Source organism: Pelophylax lessonae (assembly GCF_965119305.1).
Source record: "Pelophylax lessonae genome assembly, chromosome: 12".
NCBI lineage: Eukaryota > Metazoa > Chordata > Amphibia > Anura > Ranidae > Pelophylax > Pelophylax lessonae.
This window is the reverse complement of record NC_138779.1, coordinates 153,174,494-153,193,777: the sequence shown is the minus strand read 5'-3', so window position 1 is coordinate 153,193,777 and position 19,284 is coordinate 153,174,494. Positions and strand designations below refer to the sequence as shown.

Here is a 19,284-nt window from a genome sequence, read left to right as displayed (position 1 = left end):
CCAAATCTGGAGAATTTGGAGGCAAAATCAACACTGCAAGCTCATTGTGTTCCTCATCAGACCAGGCAAACTTTTTCCATTGCTCTGTGGCCCAATTTATGCTGAAGTTTTCATTGAAGGTGCTTTTAGCTGTGGACATGGTTTAGCATGCACAACAAACTGCAATGTACCGTGTATTCTGGCACCTTTCTTTTAGAACTAACTTTAACTTTTTCAGCAATTTGAGCCACAGTAGCTCTTCTATTGGATGGGACTACACAGCCTTTGCTCCCCACATGCATAAAGTGAGCCTTGGCCACCTGTGACCCTATCGGTTCACTGGATTTCCTTCCTTAAACCACTCATTGTAGGTCTTGATCACTGCAGACTGGGTACATCTCACAAGAGCTGCAGTTTTGGAGATTTTTTGACCCAGTCGTCTAGCCATTACCATATTGGCTCTTGTCAAAGCCACTCAAATCCTTATGCTTGTCCATTTTTCTTTTTTGTTTTCAACACATCATCTTTAGGGACTATATATTCACTTGTTGCCTAATATACGTGTAGCACTACTCCCTTGGGAGCTGCTGGTTATGGGTTCCCCTGGGTTACCATTAGCAACGACATGACAGTTCAACATTTCCCAAGTGTTTTTGCTCAGTCAGGAAACAGTCCAGTAGCTTTGGTTTTTGTGTTTTTATTTAGAAATCGGATAGGGGAAGGGAATGAGTGGGATACTCCAACTTTAATATAACTATGCACAATTGGCTGGGGCGACTTGAAAAATGCTGAGTAACACTAGTCACGGCTAGGCCGCTGCTTCACTTTGCCCTTAGCTGTGAAGTAGAATTAAATGAGCTTCCTGAGGTAAACTGTACTGCAGAACAAACTTCAGGGTCCTTCCTGGCACCCCCTTTACTGTTCCTAATCTTCAGGGTTAACTACACGGCACCCCCTTTACTGTTATGCTTCCTGTGTGAGCTAGCTCCTTGATCCCCTGACCTCTCTGGAGTGGTCCCCTCTCCTAGGCAGACCCTTAGGCAGCCTTTCTGGTACTCGTGATACTGTTTTTTTCCAAAAGACTCTGCCAGCAGCTCCACTTGTCAGCACATTGCCAGCTCAGCTCCACACCTGGTTCACAAGGCCGACTGCCTGAACCACCTTCCTCACACCTACAGGAGGAGAGACGGCCGTCCACCTCCTCCTGGGACATTGCTCCTGCCAAAAGACACCCTGCCTTATGTGCCCTCCGTTTTTATCACCAATCCCATGATGCACCTCTCCAGGTGCCAACCCACTGGGACAGTTACAAAACCTTGTGTATCATTGGCCAGGTTTCCTCCGCTGTCCAACAGCCCTCCTTATTGGCTGCAGTGGGGACACTCCCTCAGACCAGATGAATACATAATGAGCACAGAGAGCAGGCCTAACTAAAGATCAGGCTCCCCTGATAAGCAGCAGGAGCATTAGATGCTTTTACCTAGCACCTGTCTAGGAGAGTACTACAAACGAATATGTGAATATGGAAAAGAATCGCCCCCCCTTTAAAATAATTACATTTTGTTGCTTTGCAGCCTGAAATGAAGACACCATTTTTGTTTTGTCCAGCTGTATTTACTTAGTGTAACTTAAAACATCCAAGTTAAAGATAGAAGACCAACATGTCAGAAAAAAAACAAAAAACTGAGTTGAAAAAAGGATATTCCATTTGTCAGTATTTTGTTGAACCACCGTTTGCTTTAATTACGGCCTTTATTCTATCGGGATATGCCTCTACTAACTTTGCACATCTAGACTTTGCACAGTTCAGTTAAATTTGATGGTGACCATTTGTGGACCACAGTTTTCAAGTCATTCCACAGGTTTTCAATGGGGTTTAAAGTGATTAAAGTCTCGTTTTTAAAAATAAAATAAAAAATAACAAACACTTACCACCTCTGCGCAGTGGTTTTGCACAGAGCAGCCTGGATCCTCCTCTTCTCGTGTCCCTCTTTCCTGGCTCCTCCCTCCCATCGAGTGCCCCCACAGCAAAGCAGCTTGCTATGGGGGCACCTAAGCCGAGCTGCAGCTCCCTGTGTCCATTCAGACACCGAGCTGCCATTCGGCCCTACCCTCTCTCCTGATTGGCTTTGGATAATTACATTTTTTTTTGTTTCACTTACCTTGTTTTTAATGAAAATATACTTACACTTTCATTCCACTTCCTCCCTCTGCGGCCGCGGTCCGCACCGTCACTTCCTCCTTGCATTGACTCCTGAGAGATGAGCGTCCTTGATCCCAGGAGTCAATGCGCCTGCACCGTCCCTGCTCGTCACTTCCGATTTTGGTGCGTCATTCCCTGCTGAACAGCTTCTTGGCATGCCCAGAACTGTGCAGGGATGACGCTCCTGCACCGAAAGTGGCGAGCAGGGCATTCTGGGACTCCAACGCCACCGAAGAGGACGCTCTAGCTTCAGCTTCCCACAGCTGAGATGGCAGTGCTGGACAAGACATTTTCAAGGTAAGTATTTCTTCTAAGAGCCCATTCACACTAGCGCGACTTGTGAGGCGACTTGTCGCGCCAGGTCGCGTGACATAACAAAAGCAATGTTAATCAGTGCCGTCTTAATTGGCACTACTGAAGTCGCTCCGACTTCAGAAAAGGGTCCTGTACTACTTTGAGGCGACTTGTGATCCGACTTGTCCCATATACTTCAATGGGAGTCGCCTCCTTATCTTAATTATCTTAATCGACTTGTTATCAGACTTTCCAGGAAGAACAAAGAGATTAGCCAGGCATTCCCCACATTGCAGCCATGCCTATATGGTGTGTGTGTGTGTGTGTGTGTGTGTGTGTATATATATATATGTGTGTGTATGTATGTGTGTATGTATGTGTGTGTGTGTATATATATATATATATATATATATATATATATATATATATATATATATATGTATATGTATATATATATATATATATAATTTATTGTGTGTGTGTGTGTGTGTGTGTGTATATATATATATATATATATATATATATATATATATATATATATATATATATATATGTGTGTGTGTGTATATGTGTAATAGTATATATATTCCATTATCTCTGCTTGGTCTGTGTGAGTGGCACTGGTGGGCACTGATTCGTGGCACTGGTGGACACTGATTTGTGGCACTGATACGTGGCACTGATACGCGGCACCGGTGGACACTGATACGCGGCACCGGTGGGCAATGAGGAAATGAGTAAAAAAAAAAAACAGAAAAGGGGAATTAGGTCACAACACATCATATTCTGATTGGCCAAATATAAAGTTGTCTGTTATATGTCGCACAAAATAATTCACAAGTCGCGGTAAAATCATGGTAAAAAGTCGCTCCGATATGGGGCGACTTATGGTCACGCCAGTGTGAACCGGCTCTAAAAGGTAAGTGAAACGGGACAGTTCAGAGGCTATCGTTGCTTAAATGCACTAGCCCTGACTGTCCTGGGGGTATTTTTAGGTAATTTTTTTTTTTTTTTTTTCGTCCAGAACTCCGCTTTAATGCATAGAATGCATTAAGATAAAAAAAACCTTCCTGACTTTGCAACTCTAAGTTGGGCTCTGACTAGGCCATGGAAGGACATTAACTTTTTTTCTCCTTCAGCCACTGTGTGGTCATTTTTGCTGTGTGCTATGGGTCATTGTCAGGTTGGAAGGTAAACCTTTCTCCCATTGACAACTTTCTTTCAGAGGGCAGCAGATTTTCCTCAAGAATTTGATGGTATTTTGCCCCATCTATGTCTCCTTCTATCCTGACAAGTGCTCCAGTCCCTGCTGCAGAGAAACACCCCCATAACGCATTACCACCTAAATGCTTTACTGTAGGATTGGTGTTATCTGGATGGTGAGCCGTATTGGCATTCCATGAGACATATTTGATGCTCAGGCAATATAATTCAATTTGTCTCATCTGATCATATTACCCTTTCCCATGTGACCTCAGAATCTTCATGGCACACTTTGGCAAAGCTCAGTCATGACTGCATGTGGCCTTTCTTGAGTCGTCGCTTTTTTTTTTCTTGCAACCCTCCCATACAAGCCACATTTGCGGATAATTTGTGTCTATAGTGTTGTCACATGCACACAATGACCACTCTTTGTCATAAATTCCTGCAACTGCTTCAGAGTTGCTGTAGGCCTCTTGGTAGTCTCTCTGACTAGTTTCCTTCTGGCGATGTCCTGATCCAGGAAGGGTCTGTGTTGTACCAAATACCTTCCACTTCTTAATGTTAGACTTCACTGTGCTACTAGGCATTGATAAAGCCTTGAATTCCATCGCCTGACTTGTGCCTGTACACAACTTTTCCCGGTGACAGTGCCTTGCCCAAACTATAGTTGATTGCTTCAGTTGCACTACCACTTCCTTTTCATGCTGATCTAATAAAAAATGACCACAGATGATCACAGTTGAAAGTCAAATGGCTTTGTGTGCCATTTGAGAAGGTGATTAACTACACCTGATTGGGTTTACAAGTCATTTTTAGGAGGGGAGGAGGTGATCCTTCCATCTCAGTGATTTCTGTTTTTGAATGTTTTTTTTTTTTTTCCCTTGACATGTTGGTGTTATATTTTTTTATTTGTATGTTTATAACTTGCAGAGTAAATACAGCTGGATAAAACAAAAACTGTGTCTGTCTTCATTTCAGGCTCCAAAGCAACAAAATTAGATTGGTATAACAGGGGGTGCTTCTTTTCTATACCCACTGTATCCCACCCACTTCAGATGCCGTAACAAGATAATCATTGCTACTTTAGCTGTCAGTGGTCCTAATATTATGGCTGATCAGTGTATGTTTTACTTTTTACAGTAATTGATTTTATTCATTTTGCAGAAATCTGTTTTTAAATCTATTTTTGTTGATCCATAAAGAAAACAAATGAAATCCACCGTGATTCAGTGTGCTATGACAAAAAAAAATTAATATAATGCATATAAAAAATATATATAGATAGATGTAGAGATAAATATATATCCCTATATATAAGTGAAATAGATCAACTCAATAAGTGAAACAAATAGTAAGACAAAACCTTGTTTATATAAAATATCTCTATCAAAGATCTGAAAGCCAAAAAAGGATTTGAAGAAAAATTTCCAAATTATAAAAAAATGTTTTTTATAATTTTATTTAGGAATTTGTTTAGGAATTTTGTTTTTTTCAAATCCTTTTTTGGTTTCCATATCTTTGAGGATAAAGACCTTTTCTATACACAAGGTTTTGTTTTACTATTTGGTTCACTTATTGAGTTCATCTCTTTCACTTATCTTAATGAATATATATAATATATGCATTTTACACATTGTTTCTAAGATAATACTTCACTGTTTTGCGCTGTGGTATGTGTTTTACTTGGTTTGAGCAGAACAGAAGCATCAGATTTTTGAAATGATAGATACATAGCGCAGGGAGGACGTTTGTCCAATAATAATTTAATAAAAAATGAATACTTCAAAGGAGCGGGTGGTGAATACTTTACAGATACTGTGTGTGTGTGTCTCTGTATTTTAGCAGAACCCAGATCACTGTCTCGTGCAGTAAAATAATCTAAGTTTAGAAAACATTCATTGTATACATGGCCCTTTAACACCAAAAAAAAATAAATAAATGGTTGTTTATATTTTAGGAATATTCATACCATTTTGATCATTTATGCAAGAAGCTGAATAACATATGACTTAGGGCTCTTTCACACGGGCGATCAGTTTTTTGGCTCCGCTCCGGTCCTTTTTTTTTTTTTTTTTTTTTTTTTCACGGAGCGGATGACACGCATGTCCGCATATCATCCCATCCGTTTGCGGATGATATACGGACATAATGTAAGTCTATGGGCATTGTGGATGTCAGCGGATGACACCGCTGACATCCGATTTTGCCTCCTTTCCGTTTTTTGAACGGAGGAGAAATAGGGTTTTGTTCCATTCCAAAAAATGGAACAGAACTGAAAGGAAGAAAATCGAATGTCAGGGGATGGTCATCCGCTGACATCCGCAATGCCATTGACATACATTATGTCCGTAAATCATCTGCAAAAAAATAGGATGATTTGCGGACATACGGAGTGCCCGTGTGAAAGGGCCCTTACAGTATCTCATATTTTATTATTTTCATGTGACAACACTGAAGAAATGTCACTTTGCTACAATGTAAAGTAGTAAGTGTACAGCTTGTATAACAGTGTAAATTTGCTCTCCCCTCAAAATAACTCCACACAGCCATTATTGTCTAAACAGCTGGCAACAAAAGTGAGTACACCCCTAAGTGAAAATGTCCAAATTGGGCCCAATTAGCCATTTTCCCTCCCTGGTGTCATGTGATTTGTTAGTGTTACAAGGTCTCAGGTGTGAATGGGGAGCAGGTGTGTTAAATGGGGTGTTATCGCTCTCACTCTCTTACTGGTCACTGGAAGTTCAACATGGCACCCCATGGCAAAGAATTCTGAGGATCTGAAAAAAAGAATTGTTGCTCTACATAAAGATGGCATAGTCTATAAGAAGATTGCCAAGACCCTGAAACTGAGCTACAGCACAGTGGCCAAGACCATACAGTGGTTTAACAGGACAGGTTCCACTCAGAACAGGCCTCGCCATGGTCGAGCAAAGAAGTTGAGTGCACGTGCGCAGCGTCATATCCAGAGGTTGTCTTTAGGAAATAGACTTATGAGTGCTTCCAGCATTGCTGCAGAGGTTGAAGGGGTGGGGGGGTTAGCCTGTCAACACTCAGACCATACGCCGCACACTACATCAAATTGGTCTGATTGGCTGTCGTCCTAGAAGGAAGCACGCAAACCGTTTGCTGAAGACAAGCAGGCTAAGAACATGGATTACTGGAACTATGTTCTGTGGTCTGATGAGACCAAGATAAACGTATTTGGTTCAGATGGTGTCAAGTGTGTGTGTGGTGGCAACCAGGTGAGGAGTACAAAAACAAGTGTGTCTTGCCTACATTTAAGCATGGTGGTGGGGAGTGTCATGGTCTGGGGCTACATGAGTGCTGCTGGCACTGGGGAGCTACAGTTCATTGAGGGAACCATGAATGCCAACATGTACTGTGACATACTAAAGCAGAGCATGAGCCCCTCTCCTCGGAGACTGGGCTGCAGGGCAGTATTCAACATAACCCCAAACACACCTCCAAGATGACCACTGCCTTGCTAAAAAAGCTGAGAGAAAAGGTGATGGATTGGCCAAGCATGTCTCTAGAACTAAACCCTTTTGAGCATCTGTGGGGCATTCTCAAATGGAAGGTGGAGGAGCGCATGGACACTAACATCCACCAGCTCTGTGATGTTATCATGGAGGAGTGGAAGAGGACTCCAGTAGCAACCTGTGAAGCTCTGGTGAACTCCATGCTCAAGCGGGTTAAGGCAGTGCTGAAAAATAATGGTGGCCACACAATATTGACACTTTGGGTCCAATTTGGACATTTTCAATTATGGGTGTACTCACTTTTGTTGCCAGCGGTTTAGACATTTATGGCTGCGTGTTGAGTTATTTTGAGGGGACAACAAATTTACATTGTATTACAAGCTGTACACTCACTGCTTTACATTGTAGCAAAGTGTAATTTCTTCAGTGTGGTCACATGAAAAGATATAATAACAACATATTTACAAAAATTTGAGGGGTGTACTCACTTTTGTGAGATACTGTATACCTCATTAAAGCCAACCAAACTTGCTTATGTAACCCCCTAGACATCCAACATCCACGTATTCCCACATCCACATATTCATGTTTATTGACTTTCTAAGGCCTGATTCACACCTATGCGGGTTGCGGTTGATGCATGTGTTTTGCTGGAGAATCCATCCGAAATGCAAGCACTGTGTTTTTGAAGTATTTCCATTCAAGTCTAGGGAACAAAAAAAACGCAAACCTGCTGCAGAAAAAAAAAAAGTCCCTGTTGCCAAAAAACGCAACAGTGGAAACCACACAGATGTGAATGTGACCCTTTGGAAACCATGTTAAATGGACTGTAGTGCGTTTCTGCAAAACTGAAAACCCACAGAAAATGCGCATAGGTGTGCACCAGGCCTATAAGGTTGTAGGAGGTGAGGGAGGATTGACCATACCCATCCGGCCTGTAGGCTGTCTGAAGCCATATTTAAAATTCCCGAACCTCTCTATCTGGTCGCTGTTGTCCGCTGACCATAAACTCTCCTGCCAATGTCACTATTTATGAGCTACTCAGATACTAATATGACAGAAGCATAACTGGGTTCAAACATTTCCCTATCTAACTTTAAAACCAAGCCTTTTTCTCTTATGTCCTCTCACAGTCGCCGCCCACTCATATAGTCTTCACTACTGGGTATTGGTCTTATCCACAGGAGTAAGCTAGGCAGAAGATTTTGTTAGAAACATTCACAAAAACTTTGCATAGACACACCCTTAGGGGGCTGTCCCTTTGGTCCAATACCCCCCTGCTAGCAGAATTCCCAATTCAGTTTGTCTTTTGCCTAGTTAGGAGTAGGCAGGCTTCCCTTGGCTGGGGCTGCATTCTCAGCCTTTTCTTCATTTTTATTTCTGGTAAGTGATTTTTCTTTACACTGATGGCTTTTTATTTGTTCCTTAGTCAGACTTCGGAAGACTACAGCGTTTGTAGAGCTGGGAATCGCACTGGTTGTACTAGAGCCTTACGGAATCCCAGCCTGCCATAGAGCGTTAGCAGGCTATGCGTACTCCCAGGCCTCGCAAACGACCTGTCCCTGTCTTCAGGGACAAAGCCTGCGGAGTGGCTTCTTCGCTAGGATGGTCTCAACTGTAGTACGCCGCGTGTTGCTAGTGTCCTGTTTGGCTGACGGCACCCCCACCCAGAGTGGGAGGCCTTCCGTCAGAGTGGCACCCACGTTTTCGCTGGATCGGTGAGTACCATGCTACCCCTCTGTCTATGGCATTTTCTGTCGGGGGGGTGTATGTGGGGCCTCTGTTATGGGGATGGCAGTCTATTTGGAGTCTGTGATATCCCCCTCATGTCTGTCTGTATGGTTCCCGTGTGTCCCTCACGGTCCCTGCAGGGGCGCTATCGCAGTCCTGCCGCGGTGGGGGGGAACGTTTGCCGGGGTCCCTGTGTCCCTTGTGGTGCTTGTGCAACTTTTTGGGGGTACAGACATGTTTGTGGGGGCCGCAGTGGTGTAAAATCGCGGGGCCGCCATTTCGGGTGTGGGCAGGCTGTTTGGCCTCATGTAAGGGCAGCAGCCATTTTCTCTTTAATGCTTGGCGCCCTTTCAGGCGCCATCTTTAGTGTGGGCAGTGTATTTCCCCATGTGCTCGGTGGCCATTTTCTCTGAGCCTACCCCATAGACTTACATTGGCAACCATTTTCTTGTGGCTCAGACCTATGTTCGGCCTCTAGTGGTGTGACATCATTTCCTCTCTCCAGGCACTCAGATTGAGCTGGCAGCGTGGTATTGTATAGATACACTTCTGGGAGGCTTTTTCTGCAATTTTTTCGGGTTTTGATCTCTGCTGGCAGTTATATCCTTTAGTGCTTAGTAGCACAGGCTAATTACTCATTGCGGTGGGAACCGCCGCTATCGCCAATTTAAAGGGCCAGCGCCATAAAATTTCTAAGTGTGTTTTATGGAGTCCCAGGATAGCAAATCCCCCCCCCCCCCCAGCTCTGGTGGAGGGTTCAGGTACTCCTGAATCCTCTGCTATAGTCTCACTGCTGCACTTGCGACTTCAGCGTCTAAAGTGGATCTGTTGATGTCTGAGCGGGCTTCAAAGTAAAGGCCCAGGCTTTCTCAATCTTCTGATTCGTAGCTAGATATGGTTGCCACGGACAGTGTACCCCCTAAGGGGGTCTCAGTCGGATGAGGAGGTGGAGGGGGAGGATTCCCCCTCCAGGACGGCCAGAAAACACGCTGCAATGTCTGCGCTCATTCGCTCTGTTAAAGACACGCTACATTTAGAGGATGAGCCCCACCCGGCCGGGTAAACTGTCTTCCTTTGGGACCCGCAGAACCCGGAAGTCGGTTCAGGTGTTCCCCTGTCCCGCTGAGTTTCACGAAACAGTGAGCGAACAATGGCGCAATTTAAAGCGCAATTTTGTGGTACCTAAGCGGTTTCAGTACCGTTATCCCTTTGCGTCTCCGGATTTGCGCTGGACTGTGGCCCCTAAGGTGGACCACACAGTATCCAGGTTAAACAAAGCCACTCTGATGCCTGCGGAGGATTCTCCGGTGTTCAGGGACCCGGCGGATAGGGGGGAGGAATCTCTTACCCGCCACTCCTATATGATGGCAGGTTCCTTGATGAAACCCGTGTTCACCTCAGTAATGGTCTCTCAGGCTGTGGTGGCGTGGACTAAGGTGCTCAGATGCACCCTTGTTGCTGATTCAGCCCCTCCTGCTACTCTGGAGATGGCCCTTCCTTTAAACCTAACCAGGGGTCCTTTCGTGCCTTCAAGGCACAAGACAAGGGCAAATCCTTCAAGGCCTCTGGTGGCCAGAAGAAGCCTTGGGCGGGCAAGCCTAAAGCCGCCCACACTTGAATGGTGGCCCAGTCTGCCTAGACCCGAAGGGGCGCCCTCACCAGTTTCAGGGGTGGGGGGACATCTGCGCTGTTTTCCTGAATCTTGGCTGCCTGGCCAAGATTCAGGACAGATGGGTTCAGGAACTCATTCGGTCAGGGTACAAGATCGAATTTCGATCATGCCCAGCAGACAGATTCTTTCCCGCAAATCTTCATTTGACCTTAGATCGTTTCCAAGATCTCCAACGGGTTGTTCAGGATCTCCTTGCCCAGGGGGTGATCGTCCCGGGGCCACTTCGGCACAAGTTTCGGGGTTTTTACTCGAATCTGTTCACGGTGCCAAGAAAGGAGGGCAAGGTGCGTCCAATTCTGGACCTAAAGTTTCTGAACCGCTTTGTGCAGGTTCAAAAGTTCCGCATGGAATCCCTCAGTCCAGGAGATGTCCTGGCTTCCATCGACCTCAAGGATGCGTATTTACACATCCCAATCTACGAAGGTCATCAGAGGTACCTCCTGATTCGCAATCGCGGAGGAGCAATATCAGTTCGTGACGATGCCTTTCGGTCTCGCTTCGGCTCCAAGGGTGTTTACCAAAGTGTTGGCTCCTGTCCTGGCCCTGTTGCGGGCACGGGATTGCAGTCCTTGGGTATCTGGACGATCTCCTGTTAAGGTCGAGTTCCAGTTCAACCGCGGTTCAGACGCTCCAGGAGTTCGGGTGTACCATCAATTTTCAGAAGTCGACATTGTCTCCTTCTGTTCGCCTCCCTTACCTGGGGGTGTTTCTGGACTCGCCCAAGCAAAAGTCTTCCTGCCGGAGGACAAACTCCGGACTCTACAGAACGAGGTCAGGTCCCTCAGGGACAACGAATCCTCATCGCTCAGGACCTGCATGCGGTCCCTGGGATTGATGGTGTCCGCCTTCGAGGCGATACCATTTGCACAGTTCCACACACGATCTCTGCAAGCGGAGATTCTGGCCAGGTGGGACAGGCATCCTCAGTCCTTGGCCAGGAGGATATCTTTGAGCCACCTAGTCAGAGAGGATCTTCTGTGGTGGCTCCAGTCTCCGGGTCTGACGGAAGGGAAATCCTTCCGGCCGTTGTTATGGACGGTGATTACCACGGACGCCAGCCTGTCGGGCTGGGATGGCGTTCTGGGCAATTTGTCTGCCTAGGGCTGTTCAGAGGAGGAATCCTCTCTACCAATAAATGTCTTGGAACTGAGAGCGATCAGACTATGTTTGCTCCGTTGGTTGGATCGGCTTTGGGGCCGCCCTGTGTGTGTGCAGACGGACAACGCAACTGCGGTGGCTTACATCAATCGCCAATGGGGCACCAGGAGTGCCCGGGCGGCCAAGGAAATGGCCGGGATTCTGTCCTGGGCCGAGACGCAGGTCTCGACGCTTTCGGCAGTTCACATTCCGGGTGTGGAGAATGGCAGGCCGAATATCTGAGCCGTCAAACCCTGGACCAGGGGGAATGGTCCCTACACTCAGATGCTGTGTGCGCGATGGGGATCCCCGAACACGGATCTGTTTGCGTCTCGTCTAAACAACAAGGTGGGAAGGTTCGTGGCAAGAACACGCGATCCTCTGGCAGACGCCTTGGACGCGCTGGTGGTGCCTTGGAATCGGTATTGTCTGATTTATGCCTCCCCCCCCTCGATTCAGTTGTTGTCCAGGTTCCTTCGCAGGTTGGTCTCGGAACCAAGGTTGGTGATTCTAGTGGCCCCGGACTGGCCGCGCCGGTCTTGGTACGCGGACATCGTGCAACTGGTCGTCGAGCCTCCTTGGCGGCTCCCACTACGGGACGATCTGCTGTCTCAGGGGCCGATCTTCCATCCTGCTTTACAGTCGCTGGCTTTGACGGCGTGGCTGTTGAATGCCAGGTCTTGAGGGATCGGGGTCTCTCGTCGGCGGTCATTCCTACCTTACTTAAGGCAAGGAAGGCCTCGTCCGGTAAGATTTATTATCGTACCTGGAAGGCTTATTTTGCCTGGTGTGAATCGCAGGGTTTCCATCCTCGGTGGCGAGGGTATTGGCATTCCTGCAATCTGGTGTGGACCAGCGTCTTGCGCTGACCACTATCAGGGGTCAGTTCTCTGCGCTGGCCATTCTTTTCCAGCGCCCCTTGGCCTCAAATTCCTTGATCCGCACCTTTATTCAAGGGGTGCGTCATCTGGCTCCCCCTAGGAGGGCACCCTTGCCTCCTTGGGACTTGAATTTGGTTTTGTCTGTTTTGCAACGTCCTCCATTTGAGAATATCCGGGAGATTCCTCTGCCTGCGCTTTCACGAAAAGTCGCCTTTCTGGTGGCGATCACATCTGCTCGCAGAGTGTCGGAGTTGGCGGCCCTATCTTGCCGCTCTCCCTATCTGGTTGTTCATAGGGATAAGGTGGTCTTGCGACCTCATCAATCTTTCCTTCCAAAGGTGGTGTCGGATTTCCATCTCAATGAGGACATTTACTTGCCTACGCTGTGTGTGTATCCTAAGGAGTTTGCCCTGCATTCCTTGGATGTAGTCCGGGCGATCAGGGTTTACCTGTCTACTGAATCCTTCAGAAAGTCTTTTTGTCCTTCCTGAGGGACCTCGGAAGGGTACGGCTGCGTCTGCGGCAACCATTTCTAAATGGATCAGACAGACGATTGTACAGGCTTATTCGCTTAAGGAACGGGTTCCGCCCTTCCCTGTCAAAGGGCACTCTACCAGAGCGGTGAGTGCATCTTGGTCCTTTTGCCATCAGGCGTCGGTGTCCCAGGTGTGCAAAGCGGCGACCTGGTCGTCCGTGCACACCTTTACAAACTTGATGTTTTGGCATCGGTAGATGCCTCCTTTGGCCGCAAAGTTCTGAGTGTGGCAGTGCCTTAGGGGAGACATGGTGTTTTTAGCCTGTCCCCTCCTCTTGGGGGATTTTCCCCCTTGGTTATTTTGCTTTTTCTGGGTTTGTTCGCTCCTGTTGAGCTTTCCTGTTACCCAGTGGTTGCCTTTCTGGTTTAGATAAGGTTCTTTTCTCTGACCTGGGTGTTGCGTTGCCTTTTTGAGATGGTTACTTTTCCCACCCCTCACATCTACACTGCTTTGGGACATCCCAGTAGTGAAGACTGTATGAGTGGGCGGCGACTGTCAGAGGACGTAAGAGAAAATATAATTTTTTGTAAGAACTTACCGTAAAATTATTTTCTCTGAGTCCTCTGACAGTCGCCGCCCCCGCCCCTCTTTTGGGGTTCATGGACTATCGACTGCTTGCTACCAAACTGAATTGGGAATGCTGCTAGCAGGGGGGTATTGGGCCAGAGGGACAGCCCCCTATAGGTGTGTCTATGCAAAGTTTTTTTTTTTTGTGAATGTTTCTAACAAAATCTTCTGCCTAGCTTACTCCTGTGGATAAGACCAATACCCAGTAGTGAAGACTGTATGAGTGGGCAGCGACTGTCAAGAGGACTCAGAGAAAATAATTTTACGGTAAGTGCTTACAAAAAATTATATTTTTTCTGTTTGTTAGAGGTCTTCACTTCCTATTTTGGAGACAACCCTTTTACCAGACAGGAAATAAAGGAACCTCCTCAATGGAGCCTCTAACATAGTAAAACCTGACCTCCTTTCCCACTCTGTCCAAAACTAAAATAAATGTTTTTGTTGTAGATCACTCTAAATCATGTGTGGTCTACTAGGGTCACTCAAGGAATGACCACACGTCCTTGATGTTTAGGTAATCCTAGATTTTAGTGTGTATTTTTTTGTCTTCCTTTTTTAAAACTGCAGGATTCATACCGAAAGCAGGTTGTGATAGATGGTGAAACATGTCTGCTGGATATTCTCGACACTGCAGGTCAAGAGGAATATAGTGCCATGAGGGATCAGTACATGCGAACTGGAGAAGGCTTTCTGTGTGTCTTTGCTATTAATAACACAAAGTCCTTTGAGGATGTCCATCATTACAGGTTAGAGGCATATAACTTTGCCTTTAGCTTCTTGATTTGTTACTTTAAAAAAAAAAATTCTCTTTTTTAAACAGGTATGAAGGCGTATGACTGCTTAGATGATAAACACAATTGTTGATAATTTATTACATTCTGGTTATTACAAAGAGCAGTACAGGAACCCAAATCATATATGTAATCATCCACAAATCTACATAGTTATGGAAGAACATGGTGAAAATACTGAGAAAATCACATCTGCATGAAAGGCAGGCGAGTTTAATGGCATGACTTAAGGGTATTTTATCAAGTGTGTTGTAGAACTTTGAACAACTCGTAAAGAATACTTTGCATCAGTATTGCAAAGCTGCATGATATAGCAAGCTGTGCATTTACCCTGTTGGCCAGTGCCAATATTAGCAGAATAAGGGTGATCTTGGGTCAAGATTCTCCTTGAACATGTTATACCCAGCAAGGAAAAAAAAATATATAAATACACATACACACACCATGCGTGTAAAATATGTATTGGGTGGGGTGCTTGTTTAAAAGAGTCTGGTATGATCCCCTGGATAAAGCCAAAACTTAAAAGAAGGTACTGTAATTCCCATGCCTCTCCACATGCTGAGACTATGGGAAATGGGGATTTCTCTTACGTCCTCCGACAGTCGCCGCCTCTTCATATTCGTCACATATGGGGTATTAGACTTTGCTCCGAAGGAGTAGCTAGGCAACAGAATATGTTAATAAAGCTTTTAACATATCCAACATATCCCACCCTCAAGGGGTGGTCCCCTCAGTCAATACCCTCCTACTTCCTGCAACCATATCTCAGTTTTAATGTCTAGCTTGTCAGGAGTGGCTGGCTCTCTCTGTGCTGGGACTTTATGTCCCAGTCTCTTTCTTCTTTTTAATATTTTGTTTTGAGTTTTTCTCTCTACCTTTACTTAGCTGTTGTTTTATCAGCGTTAGTTAGTTCTTCGGACGAAGAGGATCATGCGGACTGGGTCCCGGGCTGATCCCCCTGGTCGCAGGTCGTGGGTCAGTGGCTTCCCAGTCTGCCATCGAGCGTTCAGCCAGGTAACGCTCCTGGCATAGTGAACGACCCATCCCTGTTCGGTGCAGGGATGCTTGGTGAGGTGGCTACCTCACTGGACGCTGTGCGGTTTCTTAACCCACGTTCGGAGCGTCTTGTATGCGACTCTCCCTGCCTCATGTGTAGCGGCTTGTTCGCCTGTGCTGGTCCCCCACACCGTGGTGAGGTAAGTGTATTTTTATGTGGGGACCTGTCTGTCTGGAGGGGTGTCAGTCTGGGACTGTGTAACCTGTCTCTATGCACACTGTTTGTCTCCCTATCTCTCGGCTGCATGCTGTGGGCTGCAAGGGGGGGGGGGAGTTGTGTGGCACTATGAGTGTCAGCATGATCAGTGTGGAAAGCTGTGTGCTGTGGGGCATGTTTTATGGCATGTTTGGGCACTTACAGCGATCGCTGCGGCGATCGGTTCTGTTTTTTTACATACAGACATGTGTGCATTACTGCACTGTGGAGCGACGGTTTCGGCGCCAAAAGACGCCATTTTGCCTGCCCTCGCTCCGGCCGCATGTTTTACATGCATGGCGGCCATTTTCTTGTAGCCTCCATAGGTTTACATAGAGCGCCCTAGCAGCATCACTTCCTCTTCCCAGGAACACCGATCGAGGCAGCAGCAGCGGCGAGGGTCTCCTCAGGTTTTATCCTTCTGTTTCTTGCTATCCATTGCCTGTGTTCAGTTTACATATCCCTGTGGGGGTCTCATTGTGCTTAGTGTGACGAGGTGGGCTGCGCTTGCCGCGCTTGCTGAAAGGGGCAGTTAACCCTTGGTTGTCTGGCATTACAGGGGCAATGGATTCTCAGGAGGGCAAATTTCCTACAGTATTGGTGGAAAGCCAGGGGACCGCTGCTTCCCCCCCAGGGGGGGATTTAGCCACTATTGTGGCTGGCCTTGCTGCTCAGGTGCAAATGCTGGTGGCTGCTCAATCTACCAAAAGGCCCAGAGTTGTGCTCTCCTCTGATTCTGAGGGTGAAGGTGATGGGGCTGTTCTAGCTGGTCTGGTAAGCAGAAGTCCGGCCAATCCGGACCTGCAGCCCATAACAGTTCGGCCTGAAGGGACGCTTGCTCGGTTTTCTTCAGCCCTGGTTGGCCCGTGTGCGGGACAGATGGGTTCAGGAAATCGTTCGGTCTGGTTACAAGATCGAGTTTCTCTCTCGGCCGGAGAGCAGATTTTTTCCTTTAAATCTTCAACTGTCTCCGGAGCGCCTGCGGGACCTACACCTGGCGGTGCAGGACCTGAGGGCTCAGGGAGTGGTGGTTCCGGTGCCTCATCGGGACAGATTTCGGGGGTTTTATTCAAACCTGTTCACCGTGCCCAGGAAGGAGGGCAAGGTTCGTCCGATTCTGGACTTGAAGGCTCTGAACTGCTCTGTGCGGGTTCGCAAGTTCCGCATGGAATCCCTGCGGTCGGTGGTGGCTGCCCTGGTTCCGGGGGAATTCATGGCCTCCATCGATTTGAAGGATGCGTATCTTCACATCCCCATCTTCGAGGGTCACCAGAGGTATCTTCGATTTGCCATTGCGGAGGATCACTACCAGTTCGTGGCGTTGCCTTTTGGCCTCGCCTCGGCTCCGCGGGTCTTCACCAAGGTGCTTGCACCGGTTCTGGCATTATTGAGGGCCCAGGGCATTTCTGTCCTGGGGTATCTGGACGACATTCTGGTTCGGTCTGCGACCAGCCAGGGTCTGGAGCAGGACCTGTCTGTCACGATGCAAACTCTGCAGGAGTTTGGTTGGACGATAAATTTTCCAAAGTCGGCACTGAGTCCGTCTGTTCGTCTTCCCTACCTGGGAATGATTTTGGACTCGGTGCAGGCGAAGGTCTTCCTGCCGGACGACAAACTCAGAACTCTTCAGGAGGAAGTCAGGTCCCTCCGGGATGTTCCGCAATCGTCTCTACGGACGTGCATGAGATGTCTGGGATTGATGGTCTCGGCCTTCGAGGCGATTCCCTTCGCCCAGTTTCACACGCGGGGTCTTCAAGCGGAGATCCTGTCCAAGTGGGACGGGCGACCTCAATCTCTGGATCTTCAGATCTCGTTGAGTCATCGCACCAGAAAAGACCTTCTGTGGTGGCTCCAGTCCCCGATGTTGTCCGGGGGCAAGTCGTTTCGTCCTATCTCGTGGACGGTAATCACCACGGATGCCAGCCTGTCGGGCTGGGGTGGTGTTCTGGGCGTTCTGTCCGCCCAGGGAACTTGGTCGGAGGGGGAGTCCTCCCTTCCGATCAACATTCTGGAATTGCGTGCGATAAGTCTCTGTCTTCGTCGCTGGTCGGACCGGCTGCAGGGCTGCCCGGTTCGGGTGCAGACGGACAATGCCACGGCGGTGGCCTACATCAACCACCAAGGGGGCACCAGGAGTGCCCGAGCGGCTCGGGAAGTGGCCGACATTCTGTCTTGGGCCGAGACTCATGTCCCGGCGATAACGGCGGTTCACATTCCGGGGGTGGAGAACTGGCAGGCGGACTATCTGAGTCGCCAGACCCTGGATCAGGGGGAATGGTCTCTCCACCCGGCTGTCTTCCAGATGTTGTGCGCGAAGTGGGGTCTTCCAGATGTGGACCTGTTCGCGTCACGTCTCAACAACAAGGTGAGGAGGTTCGTGGCACGGACGCGCGACCCTCGGGCAGACGCGTCGGACGCGTTAGTGGCCCCGTGGCATCAGTACAGACTGATGTATGCGTTTCCACCGATCCAGTTGCTGTCCAGGTTCTTTCGCAGGTTTCAATCGGAACGCAACACGGTGATTCTTGTGGCACCGGACTGGCCTCGCCGGTCCTGGTACGCAGACCTCGTGAATCTGGCGGTCGACGCCCCGTGGCGTCTGCCTCTTCGAGACGATCTACTGTCTCAAGGACCGATATACCATCCTGCTTTACAGTCGCTGGCTTTGACGGCCTGGCTGTTGAAACCGAGGTCCTGAAGGAGAGGGGTCTCTCTCCGGAGGTCGTTCATACTTTAATCAACGCGAGGAAGTCTTCCTCTGGGAGGGTTTACTACCGTACTTGGAAGGCCTATTTTGCCTGGTGTGAGTCCAGGGGGTTTTCACCCCGCACGTACTCGGTGTCCCGTGTGCTGTCTTTCCTTCAAGCGGGTGTTGATCAGCGCTTGGCGCTGGCTACGATAAAGGGTCAGGTGTCTGCTCTGGCCGTTCTGTTTCAACGTCCCGTGGCATCCAACCTTTTGGTTGGCACCTTTATTCAGGGTGTGCGGCATCTGGTTCCTCCTAGGAGGGATCCTCTGCCCCCTTGGGACTTGAATCTCGTGCTATCTGTGTTACAACGTGCTCCTTTTGAACAGATCAGGGAGATCTCGTTGTCTGTTATCCAAAAAGGTCGCCTTTTTGGTGGCGATCACTTCGGCTCGCAGAGTGTCGGAACTGGCGGCTTTGTCCTGCAAGTCTCCGTACTTGGTTATTCATTTGGATAAGGTGGTCTTGCGACCTAATCCTTCTTTTCTTCCGAAACGTGTTTCGGAATTCCATCTTAATGAGGACATTGTCTTGCCTTCGTTGTGCACGAAGCCTAAACATCCACAGGAGGTGAGATTGCACTCTTTGGATGTTGTTCGGGCGATCAGGGTTTACCTTCGAGTCTTTTCGTAAAATGGACTCCTTGTTTGTTCTTCCAGAGGGTCCTCGGAAGGGCATGGCGGCTTCGGCCTCTACCATCGCTAAATGGATCAGACAGACCATTGAACAGGCCTATGCCTTGCAGGGGAAGGTTCCCCCTGTGCCTGTGAAGGCGCACTCTACTAGATCTCTGAGTACGTCTTGGGCCTGTCG

At 47.8% G+C, this 19,284-nt stretch overlaps 1 protein-coding gene across 2 annotated transcripts in view; it reads left to right on the top strand.

Annotated features, from left to right (window-relative positions):
* The window catches only part of LOC309567760 (GTPase KRas-like), a 175,248-nt gene that overhangs the window by 73,054 nt on the left and 82,910 nt on the right, over positions 1-19,284 (top strand). For both annotated transcript variants that reach the window (XM_082273207.1, XM_082273206.1), the window contains exon 3: positions 14,250-14,428. In XM_082273207.1, the coding sequence (XP_082129333.1) occupies positions 14,250-14,428 (179 nt within the window). The remainder of the gene's footprint in view (positions 1-14,249; positions 14,429-19,284) is intronic.